The sequence below is a fragment of the Schistocerca americana genome, chromosome X (assembly GCF_021461395.2).
Source record: "Schistocerca americana isolate TAMUIC-IGC-003095 chromosome X, iqSchAmer2.1, whole genome shotgun sequence".
NCBI lineage: Eukaryota > Metazoa > Arthropoda > Insecta > Orthoptera > Acrididae > Schistocerca > Schistocerca americana.
Window position 1 is genome coordinate 343,366,664 of NC_060130.1, and position 19,103 is coordinate 343,385,766.

At 36.8% G+C, this 19,103-nt stretch overlaps 1 protein-coding gene across 1 annotated transcript in view; it reads right to left on the bottom strand.

Annotated features, from left to right (window-relative positions):
* Positions 1-19,103, bottom strand: part of LOC124556764 (DNA damage-regulated autophagy modulator protein 2-like) — a 204,691-nt gene that overhangs the window by 31,487 nt on the left and 154,101 nt on the right. Inside the window, exon 3 of the mRNA XM_047130773.1 lies at positions 17,316-17,437. Within this exon, the coding sequence (XP_046986729.1) occupies positions 17,316-17,437 (122 nt within the window). The remainder of the gene's footprint in view (positions 1-17,315; positions 17,438-19,103) is intronic.

Below are 19,103 nucleotides of genomic sequence, written 5' to 3' on the forward strand. Positions count from 1 at the left end.
TTATGTATAAATTTTCAGTTCATCTTAATACAAACAGAAATGATAAATTAACACACACTTTCATTATAGGGTCATGTATTTATGTTAAGAACGGTATTGAATTTAAAGTCAGAAATGATATTATCGTGCTAAGTGTAGACAATGACTTTGAAGTGTCAGCAACAGAGATAGTTGCTATAACTATGTCCAAGAAACTAACTATATTATGTGTGTACCGTCCTCCCAGTGGTAATTTAGAGATATTCTTTTCAAAATTTATACACTACTGGCCATTAAAATTGCTAGACTAAGATTAAATGCAGATGCTAAATGGGTATTCACTGGACAAATCCTGAGAAATCAGTACCCAGAACAACCACGTCTGGCCGTAATAATGGCCTTGATACACCTGGGCATTGAGTCAAACAGGTACAGCTGCCCATGCAGCTTCAACACGATACCACAGTTCATCAAGAGTAGTGAATGGCATATTGTGACTAGCCAGTTGCTCAGCCACCATTGACCAGACATTTTCAATTGGTGAGAGATCTGGAGAATGTGCTGGCCAGGGCAGCAGTTGAACTTTTTCTGTATCCAGAAAGGCCTGTACATGACCTGCAACATGCGGTTGTGCATTATCCTGCTGAAATGTAGGGTTTTGCAGAGATCGAATGAAGGGTAGAGCCACAGGTCGTAACACATCTGAAATGTAATGTCCACTGTTCAAAGTGCCATCAGTGCGAACAAGAGGTGACTGAGACGTGTAACCAATGGCACCCATACCATCACACCAGGTGATACATTAGTATGGTGATGACAAATACATGCTTCCAATGTGCGTTCACCGCGATGTCACCAAACACGGATGCGACCATCATCATGCAGTAAACAGAACCTGGATTCATCCAAAAAAATGACGTTTTGCCACTCGTGCACCCAGGTTTGTCACTGAGTACACCATCGCAGGCGCTTCTGTATGTGATGGAGCGTCAAGGGTAACCACAGCCGTGGTCTCCGAGCTGATAGTCCATGCTGCTACATACGTTGTCGAACTGTTCGTGCAGATGGTTGTTGTCTTGCAAACGTCCCCATCTGTTGACTCAGGGATCGAGATGTGGCTGCACGATCCGTTACAGATATGCGGATAAGATGCCTGTCATTTAGACTGCTAGTGATACGAGGCCGTTGGGCTCCAGCATGGCATTCCATATTACCCTTCTGAACCCACCGATTCCATGTTCTGGTAACAGTCATTGGATCTCGACCAACGCGAGCAGCAATGTCGCGATACGATACACCACAATCATGATAGGCTACAATCTGACCTTTATAAAAGTCAGAAATGTGATTTTACGAATTTCTCCTCATTACACGAGGCATCACAACAATGTTTCACCAGGCAACACCGGTCAACTGCTGTCTGTGTATGAGAAATCGGTTGGAAACTTTCCTCATGTCAGCACGATGTAGGTGTCGCCACCAGTGGCAACCTTGTGTGAATGCACTGAAAAGCTAATCATTTGCATATCACAGCATCTTCTTCCTGTCAGTTAAATTTCACGTCTGTAGCACATCTCTGTGGTGTAGCAATTTTAATGGCCAGTAGTGTACAAAGCCTAGAACTAGCGTTGATGCTGTAACATAATATCCTTTTGTGTGGGGACTTTAACATAAATACAGCTAAAACGGATGACACCAGTAAAACATTTATGAATATGCTACATAGTTTTGGCATGTCATCACTAGTCAACTGTCCAACAAGAATAACCACACATTCATCATCTACCACTGACCATGTAGCTACAGATGTAGGCAGAGAAAACTGTAATGTACTTGTTAAAAATCTAGGACTGTCTGACCATCTATGTCAGATTATAAAAGTAAAAGCTTCTGTAAAAAAAAAAGAATCAAAACTGCATGTATATAAAAGAGTCTACTCTCCATCAGCTTTGCAGGAGTTTTCCTTAAAGTTAACACATGAAAGTTGGGAAGGAGTATATACAGAAATTAAGTGAATAGAAAATTCTCCAATTTTATGTATGAGTTTAAATTAAAGTTTGAAGAAACATTTCCCAAAGCATTAATTCCTTTTGGAACACCCACCAATTAAAAGGATTACTAAAGAAATTAGAAAATGTGCTCAAACTTGTAAATACCTAAACTCCATTAAAAAGGACAATATTGATCCAGTTTTTTTGCACTACTGCAAAAACTACAAAATAACTTTTGTTTCACAATATTTAACTATATGTAATGTTTTGATAAGGAGCAAAAATGATTGTAAATAACTTAGAGGTCACAATGTTTAACTACAGGTAACAACAAACTGTATAAATATAAATATATGAATGTACACAAACTGACAACATCCATACATTTTAAAATGTCCACGGATGGCTAAATAAATAAATTATGCCATATTTCTTACACTAGCTGTTTTTATACTTGCCTGCATTAGCTAGAGCATTGACAAACAGTCATTACCTTGATCATCAATTCCCTGTTGTCCTATTGTCATTGCTGTATCACGACAAATGTGCAGCCCATTTTCCTATAAGACCTTGATTTTTAACCACTTGTTTGATAATACATTTTTCTCTCAACCCCTCATATTTTGGGCCTGTTCTTCAGAAAAACATTACTTTTGTCCATTGAAACTGCTATAATACAGAGTGTTTCAAAAAGATTCATCCAGTTCACAAGACTACACCTTCTACATGAATGAAGATGGAAACTTGAGATGAATTTTAACTTATGCATTGAAATTAAAAATTTATCTTGGCATCATTTGCTGGTTCATGTGGTTGTTGGTAGGGGCCTGCCATGTGCAGCTAGTTTGGTTGCTCATTCATTGCTCAGTGTGTGAAATGGCAATAACATAGCAAGAAAATTCATGTTGTGATCTCTGTTTCAACAGGTGTAATTGAATTAAAACTGTGCATCATGATTTTTATTGAGTACAACACTGCATCTCCTACAGCTTATAGCATTTGATAGCAGCACCAATAGTTTCAGTACTCTGACTTTTATGTAATGGGAAATCCACAAGTTTTCCCTTGAGCTCATGCATGGTGTAGATGCATTTAACAGATTTTTGGAAACCATCCACAAAAGCCTGTTTGTCACACCAGTCAAGAGTTAGATGTTTCTCATGTGTCTGTCTGGCATGTTTTGCAGTGATGTTTGTGTTTCAAACATTCTGGATTCATTTGTTATGAGCCCTTACATTGACACACCAACAGAAGTTTAACAGTTTAACTGACATAAAAGGAACATATCCTAAGTAAGAATTTAATTCACATGTTTGATAGGGAATTTAAAGGAACCTGAAGGTATGAAAGACCACCCAAAGGAAAAGAATGTTTAATTTTACCTATAAAAATGAAAATAATGACAAATTGAATCCTTCAATATCATGATTTCACTATACCAGATAATATGTGTATTTTAGTAAATAATATCATTAGCCAACACTTCAAAATAAAGATCATGATTAAAAAACCACTAAAATGTTGATGGGGTTTTTGAACAATGCCTGAAAAATAAATTGATTCTCTGTTTCAAATGCAAATGTATTATTATGGTGTATCTTATTTATTTATTTAACAAAGAAATTCGCCAAACAATCATGAAAACTGAGAAGTTATTTTATTTTGTACTGGCTTCCAGTTTCAGCAATTCAATATACCATTTTGTTATCGGTCCATTACAAAGAAACAAAACAGTAAATTTGCATAAGGTATTTCAAAAGATTCATCTGATTTCACAAGACTATATCATCTACATAAATGAAGATAGAATCTTGGGTTGAATTTTAACTTATGCATTGGAGGATGAAGTTTTTATTTTCATAAGAACCATCTGCTTTTTCAAGTTATATTGTTTACACTATGCAAACACAACCCTGGATTACTTTTCGCAATTACATTTAGGTTTCATTTATCTCTTGCAAATGTTCCGTGTTCCCTCCACCAGACCCATGAGAGTCATACAATAATCAAATTCATCTCATACTTTTATGAACATGCCTAGGGTTACTGCATTCACTGGTGTTGCTGTGTATATAGCAAAACACTCAATACTGTTAAAAGCAGAGGTATATTTCAGAAACCCTCCCAACAATAAAATATCACATATCATGGAATATGGCATCCTTGGAGGACAACGGTACATTCGAGATTGATATTACCCTTATGGCCAAACCACTGTTGAGACAGTTTATTGTTGTGACATGCTTTTAAGTATTGCCAGTGTGGTAGTGCCCCATCCTATTGAAACATGAACATTTTGGTATGTTCTCAGAATTGTGGAAAAATCCAGATCTTCAAAATATTAAGATATTTGATTTCTTTTTGGCAAAAAAGAATGGGCAGTAACTGTTGCCTTGGCAAATGTCACAAAACACTTGAAGCCTAAGAGTGTCTCTCCCATACTTGACTGTAGTATATCTGGTATCATGGTATCGAGCTCCGCGTAAATTGAGTACCTGTCAGGGGAAATGGACCTACATGGTCATTAGAGGGCATAGTTTTACTGTAGTGCTGTGCTCTCATAGGGAGCATGTTACTCTTCTCACCATGTGAATATGCTGGCCAATAGTGCTCCTCATGGTCGGTATAAATGTGGCTGCCCAGTAAACAGTCAGTCAGTTCTGTACTCGCATCTGATATTGTTGGTTACTATCATCACTGTACTATAGACTGTTCAATAAAAACCTTGCTTGGCACTTGTTCTTCTCTCTGGCTATGTCCTGGATTGTGTCTCTCTTTGTTCTTGGCCTGTTTACATAATTGTGGTGGAAGATTTTGCTTTGCACCTCATTGTTGCATAGGTTCCTTTGGGCTTGTTCTAGTCTGTGTCTTGTACATCATCAGTCAACCATGCTGAGCTCAGCTACTGCTCAGTATCATGTTCTCTTCTGCAACTGCCCTTCCACCTTGCAGCTTTGTCAATTTCTGTCCTGGGTTATAACGATGAACTCACGTCCAGCCACTCACAGATATAACAGTACTTGGTTGTTGTGTTCCCCAGAGTCTTATGGTGTGGTGGTTCACTTTTCCACTTAAATGGAATATAGTCTCATCACTGAACACTGAACAAGAAATGAAATTGTCATCTTCCATCTCTATGTATAAAATTAATTCATAAAACACTACAGTTAATGTCTATCACCATAATGAGCAGCTTATAACAACACCCCTAGTTTAAATATTTTTTCTGATACCTTATACTTTATTCATATAGTATGTCAAGGGAATATTTCTTGATGGGTTTGTGTAACCTTGATTAGTACGCTAGTTTTTGTACCACTTTTACATGAAAAAGTGCTGTATAACAGGCAGACATATTTGCACTGTCAGTGATAGAAATGTGTAGCACTCAATTACATTTCTACTAGAATAATATGTCCACTGTGCCATTTGCACACATTAAATACATACACCTCTAGTCCATATTATGGTATTACTCTTGTTACTGGCTTATCTTGCTGGATTGCTCACAGTACTAGACATTTACTGTTTGCACATATACACTTTCATATAATTTATGAGCAATAACTGGGTCTGTAAAATTTACTCAAATTATGCCTTATGTCTTCATTTTGGTACTATATTTGTCATTGACTTGTATATAATATATTTATCCATCTGTGAAATGATTGTGATTAAGGAGACGTATTTTAGGCTCATAGGAAAGTATTCTACTGGCCCACAATATTATGTATGTGCCATAATAGCATATGAAATAGTCAAGAGCTGAAACAATCTAAATGTCAACTATATGTCACATATTTGAAGAGATTCCTGCAAAACTAACAAAGTAAAACTTGTACATATTTCCAGTAGCGTGGTATTATTCGGATATGGTATCATTTTGGAAATCAGATTAGTTTGACATTCATTGGATAAATGGTGAATAGACATGTTTGGTAGAGTATTATAATTATCAAGCCCTCACATATGGATGGTAACCTGAGGTAATTCTGTTATCATTTAATGTATTAAACTCTTTTGAATGTCTGGAGTAATTTTTCTCTCTTGGGCATGTGTCACAAACTGTGATATGTGGTATGAAGCAAGTATCATGTCACTACATAGCTTTACACGTCTCCTGCTGTAAACTACCTTATTTCGGGGGAGTGTGGAGTGGATTCTGCAGCCAGTTCACAGTGAAAAACTTAAAGATATGTTTTTTGGTTGTAAAGAGGTGCCCTTTTAATTTCTACATACAGTACTCATGTAACTGCATGTATGTTTACATCACTAGTTGGGAACTAAAATGATATATGGGGTGATTAGGTTAGATTAGATTAGATTTACTTTCATTCCAATTGATCCTTAGTGAGGAAGTCCTCCAGGATGTAGAACATGTCAGAAAAACAATAATACATGACAAATATTTACAACTCAAACAAATAAGCTAATGTACCATTCCACAGGTCCCAATGAACACTATATGAAAGAATCATTTTACAAACACTAATGCACTGAATTTAAAATAAAAGTTTTTTCTTTATAAGATAATAAACATGTAATAGAACTACTATAATACTTATTTACAATGAACACATTACTGTACTGATGTGGTGCAGAAGTTAGATTGTACACACACACACACACACACACACACACACACACACACACACACACACGGAGAGAGAGAGGAAAAAAAAACCAGTTGGTTCTACTGAGAAGTTAATCAATGGAGTAGAAGGAGTTGGCCACCAATAAATCCTTTAGGATTCTCTTAAAACTGAATTTCATTGTTTGTTAAGATTTTTATGGCTGCTGGCAAGTTATTGAAAACTTGTGTTCCTGAACAATGCACATCTTTTTGTACAAGAGTAAGTGGCTTTAAATCCTTGTGAAGGTTATTCTTATTTCTAGTATTGATTCTATGAATTGAGCTGTTGGTTTGAAAAAGTGATATATTTTTAATGACAAATTTCATTAAGGAGTAAATATATTGGGAAGCAGTAGTTAGTATCCCTAGTTCCCTAAACAGGCTTGTGCAGGATGTTCCTGAGTTCACACCACATATAACTCTTACTGCACGCTTTTGTGCCCAGAAAACTTTAGCTTGGCTTAATGAATTACCCCAAAAAATAATCCCATATGACATTATGGAATGAAAGTAAGCATAGTATGCCAGCCTTTTCATTTTTATATCCCCTATGTCTGACACAATCCGCATTGCAAATAGAGATTTATTAAGACGCTTCAGCAGTTCTGTGGTGTGCTCCTCCCAGTTGAATTTATTATCAAGCTGTAATTCCAAGAATTTTACACTGTCCACTTCTTCTATCTGCTTGTCATAATATGTTAGGCATATACTTGTGGGACGCCCCTTACAAGTTCTGAACTGCATGTAGTGTGTTTTTTCAAAGTTTAGTGAGAAAGAATTGGCTAGGAACCAGTGATTAATGTCCACAAATATTTTATTAGCTGATCTTTCTAAGACTACACTTGATTTGCTATTTATTGCAATGTTTGTATCACCGGCAAACAAATCGAACTTGGCATCTGGTAATGTTACTGATGAAAGGTCATTGATATACACAAGAAAAAGTAAGGGCCCTAAAATGGAACCTTGTGGGACCCCACAGTTCCCAGTTGGATGATGCCTGATAGCTTAATACATGTCTCTTTCCTAATAACACCCTTTGTTTCCTGCCAGAGATATAAGATTTGAACCATTTTGCAGCATTTCCTGTTACACCATAATATTCTAGTTTACTTAAAAGGATATTGTGATTTACACAGTCAAATGCCTTTGACAGATCACAAAATGTACCAGTTGCCTGCAATTTTTTGTCTAATGAATTAAGCACATTTTCACTGTAAGTGCAGATAGCCTTCTCAATATCACAGCCCTTTAGAAATCCGAACTGCGACTTTGACAGTATGTTATTTGAAATAAGATGGCTATGAAGCCAATTGTACATTACTTTTTCTAACATTTTTGAGAATGCTGACAAAAGTGAAATTGGGCACAAATATGATGCTATTTATTTATCTCCCTTCTTAAACAGTGGCTTAGCTTCAGCATATTTCAACCATTCAGGAAATATTCCACTGATAAATGACTGGTTACACAGATAGCTTAATATGTTACTTAACTCAGAATCACATTCTTTAATTAACTTTGTTGATATTTCATCATACCCACTAGATGTTTTTGATTTTAAAGATTTTATGATGGACATTATTTCTGCTGGGGTAGTGAGGGTCAAATTCATATTATGGAAGTTACATGAAATGTCTGGTCTGAGGTATTCCATAGCAGCATCTACAGAACCTGACAACCTCATCTTTTCAGTAACAGTTATAAAATGTTTGTTAAAAAGTTCTGCAACACTATACACATCTGTCACAAATGTATCATTTACTCTTAATGCTATTTGTTCCTCTTCATATCTGGTTCTACTGATCTCCTCCTTCACTATATCCCATATTGTCTTTATTTTGTTATCTGATATGACTATCTTTTCCTTGTAATATATTTGCTTTGATGTCTGTATTACAGTCTTTAATATTTTGCAGTATTTCTTTTAATGTGCTATAGCATTAACATCAGAACTGTTTCGAATTGACAGATACAGTTTTATTTTTGTTTTACAAGATACCCATATTCTTTGAGTAGGCTTTTTTGTAGACTTTGCTCTAACGGTGGTCAGTTTTGGGGGAAACAGTGTTCGAATAAGGTAAGCACTTTATTATCAAAAGTGTTATTTTTTTCATTCATGCCATGAGCACTGTAAAAAACAGCCTAGTGAATGTCTCTGAGGGGTGTCCTAAAATAATCAGTTTTTGGCTTATTGATTACCCTCTTGAGCTCAGATTTAAGTGACAGAGGCAACATGAAGCATTAGAAAATCAACAGGAAATATGTAGATGTGGAATAAATTTCAATCAGTATATGGCCGCTAAGGAGAGTAAAGGTGCCAGTGAACAATTTTTGGTCATGGGACAGTGCATCACGTCCTTGTTTAAAAGAGAGTTTCCTGGAACCTCTCATCTGTTCTTATTGCAAGTCTACTAATAATTGATCTATTTATTTGTTTGTCTGTTTTCTGTACTTATTTTCCAATTTCTGTACCTTTCTAAATAGAAACTTAACTAAGTTTTTCTCCACTTAAATTCATTGCTCAAGGCATTATTTTCAATTTACTGATTCCCATGATGCATCTAGTTTTACTGGAAAATCTGATAACCACAATATGTGACTAATTCAACTTTTTACTAAAGTTTCACTTGCAGTTTCCATGTGAGATAGCAAGCATTTATGACAACACAGAAAGATGGGCATTCCAACTTTTCAGTGACATATTTAAATTTCTTTAAAATTAATGGACTGATGAGATAATAAACATTTAAATTTGAGAGTAGCTACATTTTTTTCAAAATGATGTGCTTCACTCACTGATTAAGCTATTAATTATGATTTTTGCATAATTTGCTGTAATTTTCAATGTTTTGCTCGTAATGCTTGTAATCATAAATAGAATATTCCCAACAGGAATGTGTAAAATGTTTTCATAAACTTTTCTAATTTCCTAGACCACCACATATTTCATAAACAAAATTACTGTTAATTCTCACAGTTCATTCTGAGTGGCAAAGTGATTACATAGTTTCCAAGATCGCAATATGTTCATATGCCAGTCATTGAATAGTCGGAAGCCACCCAAAATTTTCAATCTGGGCTCAGAAACAGCAACAGTAACACCTGCATACAACTAGCCCATAAATACAGTATTGCAGAGCCTGTGTTTTTAAGAAGAATGATTTAATATTTCTTTGAACATGCATGCACATTCGAAAGAACATCTCATCATTCTTCTTATCCCCCAATACCAGGCACAACGTCCAATTAAAATGTTCTATCCTGCACAGCAGTTCCATAATTTGTGTATGAGTTCAGGTAGTGATGCAGAAATGATGACATATGGAAGTTTGGGTCTGGCTGTGAGTTGTGGATGGATAGCCAAAGCAGTTAGATGGAAATCTGGGTTTGAGTCCACATCTGGCATAAATTTCCAGTGTCATCATTCCCTCATCCAGCTGACAGTTTGTTGTAATTGCAACTGAAAATACATTTCATGTAGCCCATAAAGAGTATGTAGTCAGGAAGAAAATGCTTAACATCTGTGCATGGCTTTATCATGGAAGTCCTGGCGAAGTGAATAAAGGAGCAATGTCTATGGTCAAAGTGTCTGGAACCTGGTAGTACTCACCTAATGCCTATGTGAGGTTTTGAGAAACTGTGATTAGGCTAAGTAGAGTTTAAAGGTTATTCTGGCATTTGTGTTCTATCTCTATAGTGTCAATGATTTACTGTGTTGACACTTGCACAGCTATTCAATATTCAAAAAGTTCACATTGAGCATTTCTATGAAAAACATTGGACTGTGTATTATGACCAATATTCATACATGGATTATTTGATGTACTATTATCAAGCAGTGCAGTGTTATCTCTTTTGAACTGATTATTGTGTTTTACTTTATGTACTTCATGTTAAATCATCTTTGTGACTGTCTCAAACCTCAAGTGTGTGAACTGTTTATATAATTTACAGGCCTGTTTCCTGAAAATATTGTGTCTAAAAAGGATTGTAGCTTCAGACATTCATGGTGTTTGCCTCTGCATCATCATGAGAGTGTGGTTGTCTACTTGCATAAAAATGTTTTATGTAGAACCAAATCTGGTCATTACAGTGTTTTTAGAGTTAATAAATGTATAAATAAGTTACATTACATGAAAATCTGTGTAGTTTAATCATTTCAAAAATTCCTAGAAATCAGTTTACAGCTGTTCTACAAGACTTTGATCATTAAGACTCTGAGGGCATAATGGACAAAGTTGGTAGGCAATATCATAAGATGGATCTTAAATTTTCCCCAATGACTCGTGGAATCTGTATATTGACAATATTCATGGTGACTGTAGGACAGGGGCTCAGTGGTCCACTGAAGAGTAATTATGTACCAGTATCATGTTTTGCCTTCTCTGTGTTATCTCCTCACCATTAGCAACACAAACACAGTACACAGTGCTATCATTATACTACTACTACACTAAAACAAGACACAGTACTTTCACTGTACAAAGATTAGGGGTCCAAGGAAACGGTCCTTTCTAATTAGGCAGCTGAACTTACCCATTTGGCCATTTTCATGGTCCAGCCTGTAATGATACATGAATTTACATTTATCGTATAAGAGCATCTTCACAAAGGGATAGCTTGTTGCCAAACAGCTGCTGACTGTAGTTTTATCTTGGCTTTGAATGTACACCCATAAGGTGACAAATAAGACTATGTGATTATTAAGAGGTGTGCCCTGATTATCAGTTCCTTGCATCTGGGATGAGTTTTGTCTCATCAGGCAGTAGTTCAAAGAGTCTAGAGTACGCAGCTACACAACTAGAAATTTTGCTGATGTAAATGGAAAATGACTTGTACTAGCAATCTGGGAGGTTTTGAGAGAGACTATATGGCAGATCAAAAGAATGGTAATGATATGAATATTGTTACAGTCAAACAATGTGTTTACATTAACTGATATGGCATTGAGAATTATTCTGAATTTCGTTTTGGTTGTCCCTCAGAGCCATGTTCATATGATGCTTGTGCACATGATAAATAATATTTTAATTTATGGTGATGATCACTGATCACGGAAGTTTTCATGCTTGTGCATTTATTATGTACATTCCTAAACAATGAAGATTTATGCTGACACAGGAAATCTGAGCTCATATTACCAGAATTTAAACAATCTTCATGTAACTTATAGTTACACACTATAGGGGACAACTAATTTCCACTAAGATTAAAACTTGAGTGTAAGTACACTGAAACATATTGTAAAAAAGTATTAAAAACTGTCAAAATACTATAGCTGAATTTTCAGAAACAATAAGGTATTACAGACAGTCAAAGTACAACAGCTAAATTTCCAGAAATTCCTTCCAAAACTAAAACAGTATTTCAGGAGCAAGAATTTTCAGTTGAAAGAAAATCTGGCTTCTGATTTGCTTCTTTTGTTTCTTACGGTAGATGGCTATACAGATTACACACATATTCTTAAAACTATCAGCATGTACATTCATTTTATGAGCTACTAATTGCAGCTGACATTTTGTTCTGCCATTATGGAAATGACAATATTGATTTGTATGCAAGAGCTACATTTTGGCTTCTGAAGCAAGTTTGTATTGCAATAGCATTAGTACGGGTGGATTTTAACGTGTTGACTTAGAACCTACCATGCAAAGGGGCAATCAGAGTGATAAATTGAACTGTAAGTTTCAAATACAAGTGAAGATTTCCTGTTCATCAGCTACTGATCATAGATGTTAAAGAGCCAGCATTTGAAGCTGACTACAGAATGGTTCTGCTGTCACCAATGTACATTTCACATAAGGACCATGAAGATATGACAAGAGAAATTAGGGTTTGTACAAAAGCATCTAGGCAATTGTTTTTCCCTCACTCTGTTTGTCAGTAGAGCAGGAAAAGAAATGACCAGTAGTGGTACAGTGTACCCTCTGCCATGCACCATATGGTGGCTTTCAGTGTATGTAGATGTATGAGGGACAAACAAATGAAAACTGAACTCCAACCACAACTGGACCATGGAATGTTTCTATTCAAAAGTAATCTATTTGTATTTGTATTTGTATTTCACTACATGCATTAAGACATTTATCCCACTGGGAGATGAGATAACCAGTTCCTGTTTTGTAGAATACAGTCAGCCGCTGGTGGGTCCACAACCACATCCACTTTTGCTCTTCCTCATCTGAATGAAACCAACATCCATGCATGTCTTCCTTCAGGTTGCTGAAGACATGGTGAAAGATACAGGCTGTACGGATGATGTTGTGCTTTCTAACCAAATGGCTGAAGCATAGCCTTCACCCAACTGGCAGTGTGGGTGTAGAAATTATTGTACAACAGGATGAGACCATCTAATAACATTCCTGGGCATTTTGAGTTTATGGCATACCACAGTTTCTGCAAGGTGTCTTCACAGCACTGTGCATTGACTGTGGTTCCATGCTATAGGAACTTTATCACTAGAGGGCCCCTGCAGTTGAAAAAGAAAGTCATAATGAAAGGAAAAGGAAATGGCTGTGTGAACTAACACCATGCACAACCAACTGCAAATGAACAATTTGACCTCTAGGTATCCATTATGAAAAATGCACAAACTTCCCAGCACTGTGGTGCACGAAGAAAATTGACAAGCGAATGCCTCAAATGGAAACTGCATAATGACATCAGATTCTCTTCACCAATGAATGGAGGGTTTGTCTGATGCCTAATGATTGTTGTCAAAAAATGTGGAGGTAGCCAGGGGCCAATGCATCAGTCAACACTGTGCAGTATTTGGTCAGGATCCCCCAGCCTGTTGTGCTTCCATAAAGTCATCATTGTGGCAATGGGTTCATATTTCACAGCGATCATGCAGAAACACCCCAAGACCACCTCATGAACTCCTTCCTTCAGGAGACAGGAATCAACAGAACTGAATGGTCTGTGCTATCTCCTTTCATGAACCTGAGTGAGAACAACTGAGACCAGTTGCAACCTGCATTGCATTGGTGCGGAAACCCTCTTCATACTCTGGATAACCTCAGGAGATTTCCAGATCATGACACCAGTTGGTTCTTTTTCTAGCCCTTTCTGTTGGAGTACTTCACCTAGGTACTTAAACTTCTTGACTCTTTCGGTCTTTCGATTGTTAATTATAATTCATTCTGGCCCATTGCTAATGTTCATCATGTGTGTTTTATCTTCTCAAAGGAGATTTGTAGTCTTACTCTCTTTGCTACATCCTTAAGAGAGTGTACTTTCCTGACTGCTAAACTGATGTTGCTAGTAGAAATGGCCAAGTCATCTGTGATTCATAAGCTCTTTTGAATTTGCAGCGTAACTGAAACTTTTCTTCATTTTATTCTTTATGGTTCATAAATAAAAAGAAAGGAAGAGAGTTCCTCTCCTTGTCTGAGTCATAGTTTTACCTCAGAGGAGTCTAAAATATTGTTTTTGGATTTAAATTTTAATATTTTGTTGGTCAGAGTCTGATTTATCATGTTTCTGAACATATTATCCACCCCAAGCTTCTTCAGAATATTCAGTAATGACCCTCAGTTAACTGAGTCATCTCCTTTTCTGAAGTCAAGAAACACAACAATGTAGTAACTTCTTCTGATTGCCTTGCATCTGAAGATATCCTTGAGATATATATGGAACACAAGGGCAGATAGTTTCTCTTTTGGCTCATCACAATAGTACTGAGTAAAACTGTTGTAATTTTCCATGTTGTTCAGACGTAGCTTTTCAGGTTCATCTCCAGAGCATATGCCAAGGGTCATGATGCCCTTTAAGAATAGACTTGAAGGTTTGATGTAACTCTCTGACATTGTTTTCCCGGAAGTTCTGATCGATAATTCCACCTGTTGTTCCTCATATGATCAAACCCACTGTACTGCAACATTCCTTGCATCACAAAATGCATTAAAATCTGCTTGGTCCTTAGATGATATCCATTTTTTTCCAGGTGTCTATTCTTTGAGGCACAGCATTTTCACAGGTTTCATTCCACCATCAATGTTTTTGCTTAGGAGCTGCAAGGATTGTGACATTGGCTGCCTGATGAATCTAAGATGCAATGGCAGTTCAATTCTTAGATTGAAAAGCAATTCTGATGTACTGCTCATTATCTATTTGCCTGCTCAAGTTTCATCACAGCATATCTCTGAATTTAGTTCAATTTAGTCCTCTTGAGAGGAATAAAATCATCTTAACCTTGAAAAAAGTTAAACATGGCACCTCACTGTACTTTGACACTCACAATGTTAGTAAACAACCAGTATCATGGTAAGTTACCAGATTGTCTTTATTTGGGTTATTATTTTGTTTTTATTTCACAGGAAAGTTATTTCTTACATTTCATTAGGCTTACTCTGTCACTATTTGCTCCTCTTGAATCTAACCCACAGTCATTTGCAAGTATGTAGGTGGTACATCACTTTTTTGAGTTAGAGGAATGTGTAAGTGGTAAATCATATTTAAGCTCATTCAAAAGCTGAAAGCAGATCTGCATCTGGCTGTGAGCTAAGGAGCACCCAGCATGGAGAGGGAAAGAGAGTTCAAGTCCAGGAAAATAAGAAGACAGACTCACAGGAAAAGTATAAATCTTCCAAAAGAATAGTTGCAGACTTAAGCTTTGACTAAGCCAAAAAAACAAAGCCTCTCTTTTATTGTAAGGCTTTCACTTGGTCTGGTAAATACCATAGATGCTACAAAACTGCAACATAATTTTATACAGATGTGGAAGTTAAACAGATATAGAAATCCTCAGGCAGAATAAACAAATGAATTTATTTTAGGTTATCAAAGAGCATTTGCTAGTGCATATGCCAATAACACAATCAAATCAAACTACTTTAATATCCTGTCAACATCGATGTCACTGAAGATTGGAGAGGGTTGGAAAGGAATCACCAGTCATGTGGATAAGGATATCTAGAAAAAACACAAGATATTTAAATATGAGTAGATAGATAGCTACTTGGACCCCATTCATAATGAATATGAGTCCTGTATATTAACTACTGTGCACCTTGCTTGGTTGCTGATTTTACTGAGTTGATTGAGTCTTTCTACATCCTTCACAATTTATCTTTATGATGAAATTTTCAGAAAATATGTGCATGAAAAATGAAGTGTTATATCGAATAAAATGACATGTTGCACCAAACTTTATGTAAGTACTTACTAGAAGACTGAACATTGTTGACAATTTGGCTTCATTCACTATCAAACTATTGTGCTACAGTTTCATAAAAACTTGTAACATGCTACTTGACAGAATTAATTTGATTTTGTTATTATGCAAAACGAATCCCAAAGTGATTGTACCTGAACATCCTCTTTCCATATGATGAAATCAGGAGTAAGAGAACACTGGTCATTTGATCAGTTCCAGCTTCATATTTACATCTACATCCATATTCTGCAAACCACTGTGAAGTGCATGGCAGAGAGGACATACCATTGTACAAGTTTTTAGGTTTTCCCCCCATTCCATTCATGTATGAAGCATGAGAGGAATGATCATTTAAATACCTCTGTGCAAGCTGTAATTAATCTAATCTTGTTTCAAGATCTCTATGGGAGTTGTATGTAGGGACCATAGTATATTTCTACAGTCATCATTTAAAGCTGCTTCTTGAAAATTGTAAGTAGGCTTTCTCAGAATTGTTTACACCTATCGTCAAGAGTCTGCCAGTTCATTTCTTTTGATATCTCTGTGACACACTTCTGCTGATTCTGCTGATAAAAGTAACCTGTGACCATTTATGCAGCCCTTTTCTGTGTACATTCAATATCCCCTTTTAGTCCTATTTGGTGTGGGTCCCACACACTTGAAAAATAATCTAGAATGGGTCGCATGAGTGACTTGTAAGCAATCTCCTTTGTGGACTGACTGCAATAAACCAAAGTTTGCTCTCCACTTTACCAATGTCTGAGCTATGTGATCATTCCATTTCTTGTCCCTAAAAAAAGTGTTACAATCTGGTATTTGTATGAGTTTATCAATTCCAATGGTGACTCACTGATTTTATAGTCACAGGATATTCTCTTTTTCATTTTGAATATTTAAAGCAATTTGCCAATCTTTGCATCACTCTGAAATCTTATCCAGATCTGACTGAATACCGTATTTGTGCAGCTTTTTCAGGCTGTGCTTCATTGCAGATAATGGCAGCATCAGAAAAAGTCTGCCATTACAATTAGCCTTGTCCACAAGTTCATTAATATACAACATGAACATCAATGGACCCAGCACACAACATGATTGGTGTTTTCAAAATCTTTGCTGGTTGGTATGGAGGAGGTCATTCTGTTTAAGGCACCTCATTACGTTTGAGCTCAGAATATGTTCTAAGATTCTACAACAAATGGATTTCAAGCATGTGTTCTAAGCAGGTAGTGCTACCATTTTAAGAGTTAGCTCTCATGGGTACCATAGTTAAAGTTCTTGAATAATGTTGGTTTTTTTAGTCATGTAATGGTTCAAAAATCAAGGAACCTAGGCTAGTCTAGCATAGCATAAAATTTTAGTAGGTGTTATCTTCATACATAATATGGAAAAAAAATTTAAAAAAATGAATATGTATTAGTATGGATCCAGCACTTCATGACAGCTATGAGCCCAAAATAACTTAAACTATCCCCATTCAGGGTGTTCTATGCATGGGAAAAGAGAGAGAGAACAAATGAGTAATATGTACAGCATAGCAAGTAGCTTCACTTACGTAAGCAAGCAGAGATATTTAGGAGCTGGCCAAAGATGCAGCTTTCAGGTGGCACATTACCGCTGTAAGAGATGTACGGAAATCCTGGATCTACGTGACCTGTCCCTGCAGCAATTGCATAGCTGTAACAAATGAATATAAATGTTTCAATGTGTTCCACACAGTGACCACATTTTCATATTTTTCTGGAAAAAAGTTCCAGCTGAATCTAAGCTTTAGATCTAGAAGGTAAGACCAAAGCAACAACCTTCTTCACTCTTTCATATTTTTCATTTTCCCACAGGTGTACGATACACTGATGTTCAAAAACAGTATGACCACCTGCTTAACAACGTGTTTATCCACATTTTCGAACTCTATGTAAAAATGATTCTGCTTGGAATGAATTCGTCAAATCCTTGTTAGGTTTCCAGAGGTATGAGATGTGCATGCAAAAGTCGGAAATTCACTGTTGTTTGTGGGTATGCAAGTAGCTCCTGATAGAATCCCAAAAGTGTTCCATCAAGTTCATTTCAAGGGATTTTGCTCACCAAGACAGCAACGTTGAGTTTTCTGTCATGATCCTCAAACCATTTTAGGACATTTCTGGTCTTGTGAAATGGACATTTATCCAGATGGAAGATGCCACTGTTGTCGCGGGAAAGACATGAAGGGAAACAGGTGATCTGCAAAAGAATTCACATAATCCACCGCTTTCATGATGCCTTGGATTACTACCACACTTCCCATGTCCCCCATAGCATAATACAGCTCCTATGGCCTGTGTCAGCAGCACTGTGTGTGTTTCGAATATCCATTCAGCTAGATGACAGTGGATCTGGACATGACCATTGACCTAACCTGATATGGACCAGAAACGTGATTCATCTGCCTAGGTGACACTTATAAATTGGTCCACAGTCCAATCTCGATGATACTATGCTTACTGCAATCTTAATTGACAGAGTTGTTATGTCAACATGGGAACGTGTAGGGCTACGGTCGCAGGTTCGAATCCTGCTTCGGGCATGGATGTTTGTGATGTCCTTAGGTTAGTTAGGTTTAACTAGTTCTAAGTTCTAGGGGACTAATGACCTCAGCAGTTGAGTCCCATAGTGCTCAGAGCCATTTGAACCATTTTGAACGTGTAGGGGCTGTCTGCGGTGGATCCCAATTATCAAAAATGTGCACAAAATGGTGTGTTCTGCAACACTTGTGCCTAAATCAGCATTGCACTCTGTCGTCCAATTGTGGCCTAACCGATTTTACAGATTTGGCAAATGCCTGACCTTCACATTCTGTGATGAGATGTGGATATCCAAACAATGTATTCTACTAGTCGATTCACCATCTTTCAGCCTCTTTCCACAGATGCTCATGATACTATTACATGGACAGGAGACCTGTTTCTCTGTTTCCAAGGGTCTCATTCTGAAGCACCAAGACTTATCAATGTGTCCATTGTCAAAGACACTTATGTCAGTAGATTTTCTCACCTACTGTCCAAATCGTCGCTAGAATGACTCCTCATTCGTCTCTGGTGTGCTTATTTACTTTTCTTACTACATCACGTGACCACACCTCCAGGAGGCATTGGGTCTCACCATGGGCTGTGGTCAGAATGTTTCTGTTCATTATTGTATGTTACATAGCGTAAAACAAAAATAAATAAAAGTTTTTTTTTAAATTGCAAACTTGTTTTACAAATGACTTGGTGGCCATAGGTATCCACTAAAGATTGCGATGTGATATAAAAACCGAAACGAAATTTGTATCTAACATTTACAATACTGGCGGCCAGAGTGGCCG